Source organism: Pecten maximus, unplaced genomic scaffold (genome assembly GCF_902652985.1).
Source record: "Pecten maximus unplaced genomic scaffold, xPecMax1.1, whole genome shotgun sequence".
Classification (NCBI taxonomy): domain Eukaryota; kingdom Metazoa; phylum Mollusca; class Bivalvia; order Pectinida; family Pectinidae; genus Pecten; species Pecten maximus.
Genome location: NW_022982937.1, coordinates 15510 through 25649, shown reverse-complemented (window position 1 = coordinate 25649; position 10140 = coordinate 15510). Strand labels below are relative to the sequence as shown.

The window sequence follows — 10140 nt, the reverse complement described above, 5'->3', positions numbered from 1 at the left end:
GTTTTTTTTTTTTTTAATTTTTAGTGATATGATACAAATACTGAAAACAGTACTGTAACACTGTAGTCGGTCTGTCAATAAGCAATTCATACAAAACATTACCTTTGTAGTATACGTATATGTAACGGCCGTGTAAATAGTTCCAATAATGTATTTAATGGTCATGAGTTTGCGACTTTCACATAAAATTGGAAATGATTTTAGGAGGGGGTCCTGCACCGCCGCCACTTGATGCGCTCACAGCTGCTGTGTGTAACGTTCTTGGAGTCGAGAGTGCCTCCCTGGCAGGCATTGCAGGGGGGGTTGACTCCACAGAGATTGCCATGGGGGCTGTTGATATTTCGACGGTAGATTTAGATCTAACGCGGGCATCAACCAGGTATATCAACCTACAATGTTGTATTTTAAGATGTTTATTTATTTATCTATATAAAGAAATAATTAACACCATAAAAAACAAAAGTATAAAGATAATTCCATTAAAAATGTATATGGTGTGGCGCAGAGATACAAGTCATAATTCCTTCGACATTTGTGCTACTATATGCTATATATAAATATATGTTTGTATCTTAAAGGTTATAGGGAATCTATCCTGGTGTGTGAATACTTGTACAAATAATCAAATATGTCATTTTATTGTGTGAAATAAAAACAAACACACACACATTAATATATATATAGAGAATACATGGTCAGTGTCTTAAAATATAAGCTGTATTTTGGCGAGGGTAAAGAAAGACAACAAGTGGCGAGCCTTGGCGAGCCACTTTTGTCTTTCTGTCCCGAGCCAAAAATACAGCTTATATTTTAAGACACTGACCATGTATTCTATTTATCCTGCAACAGTCATTAAAATAATCATCAAAAATATTCATTTTTAAGTGAAACGGTGTCAAAAAAGACAGAAATATGTTCGCCTTTTAAACGTAGTTTCACTTTGAAGTAGGTCAGTCGAACTGACGCACGTGCTAAGATTCCAAAATACAGCTGTTTTCCGTCACTGCCGTATACAGCAAAAATATATACGGTGGGTGTATTCCGACAATGCGGTGGCAGTTGCAGGATAAATATATATATTGTAGCATCGACTTCTTGATGGGCCTCACTGACAGTGAGCTTGACTCTACTGATCAGTCATCATCGACCTCGGCGTCATTCACAGAGCCCACAGATCTAGAGCATCTACCAATTATGACGCGCCCGGCCCCTAGACGACCGCCCACTTCGACACCCGTACCATGTCGTACCGGCACAGGACCCTCCGAAGAAGACAGCCTCAGACTGGCGATTTTGAAGGAGGAATTACTTAACTGGAAATTAAAAAATGATTTGCTGCTATTAGAGATTGAGGAAAAGAAAAAACACATTAATTAAAAACTTGATACCATGATGGATCAACTTCATTTTATGGTTTTTTTTTCAACATCTTTTCATTAATTGTCTCATTTGGCATGGCTGTTTTTCCCATGGGCTCGAGGAAAAATAACCCTGCCCAGGGAGACAGTTCTGGATTGATCCCGACACAGCGGACTATGATTATTCCTTTATACCAAACGAAACAAACGTAAATTTGCTTGATAATTTAATCATTATATAGAAACACACAAAAAATGAACATTTTTCAACATTTTTCATCATCCCGGGGTTGTCGCACTCGTTCAGCAGTTCTATGAAGTTATGACGTCATAATGACGTCAGCGATGGGTTATCCCCCTCGGAGATACCACCCCGGGGTTGTCGCCCTCGTACTGTATTTTCGGGGAAATGTCTCAGTTAAAGCATATCAAGTGGTAACGTTTATTCCAATCATATTAGTGTCTATAGATGAAAGTGAGGTATGATAATATTGTTTGTTGTTTGATATTTCATAAAATGATTGTTAAATTGTATCGTTTTAAACGATTGCATACAAACAAGTACATGCAGTTATTGAATGACTATGTAAATATACATACCTATGTACATAGTTTTTGTTTATAATAATTCGTGTTTAACAGGGAATACATTGGATAATTTTCAAAATGTTGCTTACTTCAGGCTAGAAATAAGTAGTGGTTATATGTTGGCGGTAGTGTGTACCACTCATCCGGGCTGCATTAATGCCATCTTCATTATCATACTCATCCCCGCCTTCATCATCGTCCTCGTCATCGTCCTCATCATCGTCCTCGTCATTACTGCCATCATTGTCAGGGAGAGGAATTTGGCCAATCTTGCAAATGTTGTACAGTACGCCGCACGCCATAACAATCTTCGTTGCTTTTGTCGGGTCCATTCTGATCTCTCCGTGGAGAACATGGAACCGGCGTTTCAGCTGCCCGATGCCTCGCTCTACAACAGTCCGTGTTCGCTTATGGGCACTGAAAATTATCGAAATTGAATAAAAATCATAAACATTTCATATACGTTGATGTTTAAATGTAATAGGGGAATAATGAAATTCTCTTGGTCATATTTCTGTTCTCCCTATAGCGGTAACTTTACACATGATATCATATACATGTATACATGTACATGTACAAGAAATCTCAAATGATCTGCAATATGCAAGGAGGGGATCTTTCGATATCACGAACCTTGTAATGACCACTAGCCTACACAGACAGATTTAAACGTCATATAAGTTACACTCACGTATTGTAATTGGTCTGTTGGCCTGGTTGTGGTTGTAGATAAGGAGTCAATAACCAGGGTTTAGCTGGATAACCACTGTCTCCAAGTAAATGGGGATTTCTTGAAATTGTGCGGTTTTCGAAGTTCTGGTACAGTTGGCTTTGACGAAGTATCCTGGCATCGTGTGTAGATCCAGGCCATCTTGCTACCAAATCAATTATCTTATATCTGTGGTCAAAAACCATTTGAACGTTTATACTGTGGAACTGCTTTCTGTTGACGAAATCCGCCTCGTTCTGTGATGGAGCAACAATCCTGATATGGGTCCCATCAATAACTCCGACAATACCAGGGAACCCGGCAATAGCATGGAATCCTATCTGGTTCAACCGTACCTGCAACCGAAATATCACATTATTTTTATTTTATGCAGTATTTATGACATTGTTAACGAGAAATTGACGGTCTTTTCATTTACATAAAGTAAGAATCCAGTGCAAAATAATTCATAGACACTGATCCAAATTCTATAGTTGATTTAAGTCTGAAATACAGCCACGATCAGTTATTGAGAAGTCGTTTCAGATTTTAACACACTTGACCCTAGTGACCTTGAATGTAGGTCAAGGTTATTCATTTGAACAAACTTTGTAGCCCCTTAACCCAGCATTCTACAGGCCAAATATCTGCCAGTAGAAGGATATGCAATAGCTCACTATACAACAAATATCTTCAACATTTTGTGGGAACCACCAGTACAATGTGGAAATGAGTTCCCCGAGAGGATTTAGCATTTTTTGCGCCATTTAGAGAGTAGTGACCCTTATGTAAAATTTGAACACACGTTATTCCGGTTATGCATTCACTCGGGTTTTGATACGTTTTTACTAAATTTTCAGGGATGGCTAGTAAATTATGTCCATTTTATGGGGTGGGGGGGGGGGGGGGGGGGGGGGGGGGGGGGGACAGCAACAACAAAACAAAACAGGGTAACTTAGTTAGCCACGGAATATAACAGTTCGTTTACCTACTGTACTTACCTCCGCATCGCTTCTCGGAAATTTGATAAATCTGGCAACAATCTGTGGCATTGTCAAAGCGTTAATGAACTGTGTTACTACTCTGGACACCGTCGGCTGACTAACACCAAAGTCATCACCATTGCATAACTGCATTTTACCTGTGGCTAGGAATCTCAGACCAATGGCAACTTTAACTGTGACAGAGAGTGCATGGTTCCGATCTGTCGGTGATTCCAGGTATGGACGAAGCATACGGGACACAAACCGGATGCCAAAAGCATTCATCCTGTAACGGGCGATCAAATCTTTATCCTCGTACAACTGTAGCGGGTCCTTCCTCTCTGGAAATACGCGTTGCCGATTTCGCCCAGCTATCTTTCTTCAGAGTGGTTAAGTATTTACTTAAGTATTTTAAAGGAAGTTAAACATCCTCATGACGTTACTTAACTTTAAGTAAAAACTTAAGTAATACTTAAGCTTAAGAAGTTTTATGAATACAACTTAAGACAAAACCTTGAATTAAGTAAATACTTAAGTTTATTTTAGTACTTAAGTACAAATATCCCACTTAAGTATTTACTTAAGTGAAATACTTAACTTAAGTTTTTTTATGAATATGGGCCCTGGTGTAGACTTTGTAACATCATACGTAGGTAACCTCACAGATCTGGTATAGACTTTATAACCCCAGAATGGTCCTTATACTACAACACTAAGTAGGTAACCCACAGATCGGGTATAGACTTTATAACCCCACAATGGTCCTTATACTGCACCACTAAGTAGGTAACCCCACAGATCGGGTATAGACTTTATAACCCCAGAATGATCCTTATACTACAACACTAAGTAGGTAACCTCACAGATCGGGTATAGACTTTATAACCCCAGAATGATCCTTATGCTACAACACTAAGTAGGTAACCCCACATATATGTTAGACTTTATAACCCCACAATGATCCACATACTACAACACTAAGTAGGTAACCCCACAGATCGGGTATAGACTTTATAACCTCACAATGATCCTTATACTACAACACTAAGTAGGTAACCCACAGATCTGGTATAGACTTTATAACCTCACAATGATCCTTATACTACAACACTAAGTAGGTAACCCACAGATCGGGTATAGACTTTATAACCTCACAATGATCCTTATACTACAACAAAAGTAGATAACTCCACAGATCTCGTGTAGACTTTGTAACCTCACAATGTTCCTCATACTACAACACTAAATAGGTAACCCACAGATCGGGTATAGACTTTATAACACAACAATGATCCTCATACTACAACACTAAGTAGGTAACCCACAGATCTGGTAGACTTTATAACCCCACAATGATCCTTATACTACAACACTAAGTAGGTAACCCACAGATCGGGTATAGACTTTATTACCCCACAATGATCCTTATACTAAAATACTACGTAGGTAACCCACAGATCTGGTAGACTTTATAACCCCACAATGATCCTTATACTACAACACTTAGTAGGTTACCCACAGATCTGGTATAGACTTTATTACCCCACAATGATCCTTATACTACAACACTAAGTAGGTAACCCACAGATCCGGTACAGACTTTATAACCTCACAATGATACTTATACTACAGCACTTACATTTTGTATACTACAACACTAAGTAGGTAACCCCACAGATCGGGTTTAGACTTTATAACCCAACAATGATCCTCATATCATACTACAACACTAAGTAGGTAACCCCAGATATCTTGTATAAACTGTATAACCCCAGAATGATCCGTATACTGCAACATTAAGTAGGTAACCCACAGATCTGGTAGACTTTATAACACAACAATGATCATCATACTACAACATTAAGTAGGTTACCCACAGATCTGGTAGACTTTATAACACAATAATGATCATCATACTAAAAAAACACTAAGTACATGTAGGTAACCCCACAGATCGGGTATAGACTTTATAACCCAACAATGATCCTCATATCATACTACAACACTAAGTAGGTAACCCCACAGATCGGGTATAGACTTTATAACCCCACAATGATCCACATACTACAACATTAATTAGGTAACCCACAGATCGGGTATAGACTTTATAACCCCACAATGATCCTTGTACTACAACAAAAGTAGATAACCCCACAGATCGGGTATAGACTTTATAACACAACAATGATCCTTATACTACAACATTAAGTAGGTAACCCACATATCGGGTATAGACTTTATAGCCCAACAATGATCCTCATATCATACTACAACACTAAGTAGGTAACCCACAGATCGGGTATAGACTTTATTACCCCACAATGATCCTCATACTACAACACTAAGAAGGTAACCCCACAGATCGGGTTTAGACTTTATAACCCAACAATGATCCTCATATCATACTACAACACTAAGTAGGTAACCCCAGATATCTTGTATAAACTGTATAACCCCAGAATGATCCGTATACTGCAACATTAAGTAGGTAATCCACAGATCTGGTAGACTTTATAACACAACAATGATCATCATACTACAACACTAAGTAGGTAACCCACAGATCTGGTAGACTTTATAACACAACAATGATCATCATACTAAAACACTAAGTACATGTAGGTAACCCCACAGATCGGGTATAGACTTTATAACCCAACAATGATCCTCATTACATACTACAACACTAAGAAGGTAACCCCACAGATCGGGTATAGACTTTATAACCTGACAATGATCCTCATACTACAACACTAAGTAGGTAACCCACAGATCGGGTATAGACTTTATAACCCCACAATGATCCACATACTACAACACTAAGTAGGTAACCCACAGATCGGGTATAGACTTTATAACCCCACAATGATCCACATACTACAATATTAAGTAGGTAACCCACAGATCGGGTATAGACTTTATAACCCCACAATGATCCTTATACTACAACACTAAGTAGGTAACCCACAGATCGGGTATAGACTTTATAACCCCACAATGATCCTTATACTACAACACTAAGTAGGTAACCCACAGATCGGGTATAGACTTTATAACCCCACAATGATCCACATACTACAACACTAAGTAGGTAACCCACAGATCTGGTAGACTTTATAACCCCACAATGATCCTTATACTCAACACTAAGTAGGTAACCCACAGATCGGGTATAGACTTTATAACCTGACAATGATCCTCATACTACAACACTAAGAAGGTAACCCACAGATCGGGTATAGACTTTATAACCTCACAATGATCCTTATACTACAACACTAAGTAGGTAACCCACAGATCTGGTATAGACTTTATTACCCCACAATGATCTTTATACTACAACACTAAGTAGGTAACCCACAGATCGGGAATAGACTTTATAACCCCACAATGATCCTCACACTACAACACTAAGTAGGTAACCCCACACGTATGGTATAGACTTTATAACCCCACAATGATCCTTATACTACAACACTAAGAAGGTAACCCACAGATCGGGTATAGACTTTATAACCCCACAATGATCCTCATACTACAACACTAAGAAGGTAACCCACAGATCGGGTATAGACTTTATTACCCCACAATGATCCTCATACTACAACACTAAGTAGGTAACCCCACAGGTATGGTATAGACATTATAACCTCACAATGATCCTCATACTACAACACTAAGTAGGTAACCCACAGATCTGGTATAGACTTTATTACCCCACAATGATCTTTATACTACAACACTAAGTAGGTAACCCACAGATCGGGAATAGACTTTATAACCCCACAATGATCCTCACACTACAACACTAAGTAGGTAACCCCACACGTATGGTATAGACTTTATAACCCCACAATGATCCTTATACTACAACACTAAGAAGGTAACCCACAGATCGGGTATAGACTTTATAACCCCACAATGATCCTCATACTACAACACTAAGAAGGTAACCCACAGATCGGGTATAGACTTTATTACCCCACAATGATCCTCATACTACAACACTAAGTAGGTAACCCCACAGGTATGGTATAGACATTATAACCTCACAATGATCCTCATACTACAACACTAAGTAGGTAACCCACAGATCGGGTATAGACTTCATTACCCCACAATGATCCTCATACTACAACACTAAGTAGGTAACCCACAGATCGGGTATAGACTTTATAACATCACAATGATCCTCATACTACAACACTAAGTAGGTAACCCACAGATCTGGTAGACTTTATAACCTCACAATGATCCTTATACTACAACACTAAGTAGGTAACCCACAGATCGGGTATAGACTTTATAACACAACAATGATCCTCATACTACAACACTAAGAAGGTAACCCACAGATCGGGTATAGACTTTGTAACCTGACACTGATCCTTATACTACAACACTAAGTAGGTAACCCACAGATCGGGTATAGACTTTATAACCCCACAATGATCCTTATACTACAACACTAAGTACGTAACCCACAGATCGGGTATAAACTTTATAACCCCACAATGATCCTTATACTACAACACTAAGTAGGTAACCCACAGATCGGGTATAGGCTTTATAACCCCACAATGATCCACATACTACAACACTAAGTAGGTAACCTCACAGATCGGGTATAGACTTTATAACCCCACAATGATCAACATACTACAACACTAAGTAGGTAACCCACAAACCTGGTAGACTTTATTACCCCACAATGATCATCATACTACAACACTAAGTAGGTAACCCACAGATCGGGTATAGACTTTATAACCCCACAATGATCTTTATACTACAACACTAAGTAGGTAACCCACAGATCGGGAATAGACTTTATTACCCCACAATGATCCACATACTACAACACTAAGTAGGTAACCTCACAGATCGGGTATAGACTTTATAACCTCATAATGATCCTCATACTACAACACTAAGAAGGTAGCCCACAGATCGGGTATACACATTATAACCCGACAATGATCCTCATACTACAACACTAAGAAGGTAACCCCACAGATCTGGTATAGACTTTATAACACAACTCAACAATGATCCGTAAACTACAATGGTCCACATACTGCGACACTAAGTAGGTAACCCCACAGATCGGGTATAGACATCATAACACAACAATGATCCTCATACTACAACACTAAGAAGGTAGCCCCACAGATCGGGTATACACATTATAACCCGACAATGATCCTCATACTACAACACTAAGAAGGTAACCCCACAGATCGGGTATAGACTTTATAACCCCACAATGATCCTTTTACTACAACACTAAGAAGGTTACCCCACAGATCGGGTATACACATTATAACACAACAATGACCCTTATACTACAAAAGTAAAATGGGAGAGATAATTTGGGATATTAGTAAACATAAAAAGAGCCCTCTCTTCTCTTGAGATCAGTTAAACCTTTGATGAGGGGAGAGCGTATGATATCTTATTAATAAATAGTATGGAGACTGTACACTGTACATCATTAGTATTAATCATATTAATCAAGTCATAAGATATATATGGATATGTGAAAGAATAAGTGTAGCGAATTGCCTGTAAAACATTCAGAATGCACTAAATAAACAGTCCTATTAAAATTAAAAAGTAAAGAGCGAGTACCTCTCGGATTATTTGGCGTCTAAAGTGTCAGTAACTGGATGCCTGGGCTCTTGGCGACGCTGTCTCTTGTTGTCTGGCAGCTTCGACAGAAGCATAATTCTCTCTAAATGGAGCACTGTACAGAGTCGTCGCGAGGCCTTTTCATAGAGATCTACGTTGTTGTGGCGTGGCTGTATCAGTTTGGATATATCCAGAATATGCTGGACAGAAATGTTATTCTTTTTTATGTGGGATAATAGAGTTCAGCTCAGCAATAACTGGAGCCCTTTTGCTGCAGCGCAGGACACTCAAGGAGAAAATACTGTCGAGTTTCTGCACCACTTTTGCATAGTAGGCAGGTTTGATCAACAGGTGTCTGGTTGAATGCTGGTCTAGTGGTCTGTAGAGTATATGTTCCCAAAACAAGCTTCAGTTTGGTACGGAGGCGGCCAATGTCACGAGGATCCGTTCCGACTGTGTCAAGTAGAGGGTGGACTTTGTTGAAACTGAACTCAGTTATATTGATGTGAATCAGAGAGGGATATAACTCATCTTGTGACAGGATAATAGATTCCCAGTGCTTGTTTACAGCTGTCTTAGTGATACGCCTCCATGAGCAGACGGTAGGTGGGTTCTCTAGCAGGGTAATAGCCCTAGGGAGATCATATTTACATAACAGTCTCTGAACACTTGAGAACCAACTGTAGTTGCTGTAGATATCATGGACCAACAGCTGTCTATATGCAATGTCTTTTTCTACGGAACCTTCTTGGCGAGCTATCATTCCAAATAGTGACAGGGTTTCTCATGTGGATGATACTTGTTAAGGGTGCCAGACCAGCTAGTAGACAAACTGCAGTGTCTGCCTATCTGTCTGGAAGGGAGACAACTT

General features: G+C 39.2%; 1 protein-coding gene across 1 annotated transcript; it reads right to left on the bottom strand.

Moving 5' to 3' along the window:
* Window positions 1-2041: 2041 nt before the first annotated feature.
* On the bottom strand, window positions 2042-3923 carry LOC117321166 (putative nuclease HARBI1). Its single transcript, XM_033875633.1, has 3 exons — window positions 3657-3923; window positions 2638-3011; window positions 2042-2363 (listed from the first exon to the last, which is right to left on the bottom strand). Exons 1-3 carry the CDS (start codon window positions 3921-3923, stop codon window positions 2042-2044), a joined length of 963 nt encoding a protein of 320 aa, XP_033731524.1.
* Between the last annotated feature and the right edge of the window lie 6217 nt (window positions 3924-10140).

Excerpts from the sequence above, each read along its gene's own strand:
- LOC117321166 (XM_033875633.1), bottom strand. The coding sequence starts at position 3,923 with ATGAATGCTTTTGGCATCCGGTTTGTGTCCCGTATGCTTCGTCCATAC. Across the intron at positions 3,012-3,656 it reads TTCCGAGAAGCGATGCGGAG|GTACGGTTGAACCAGATAGG; the intron begins GTAAGTACAGTA and ends TTTCGGTTGCAG. Across the intron at positions 2,364-2,637 it reads CAACAGACCAATTACAATAC|TGCCCATAAGCGAACACGGA; the intron begins GTGAGTGTAACT and ends GATAATTTTCAG.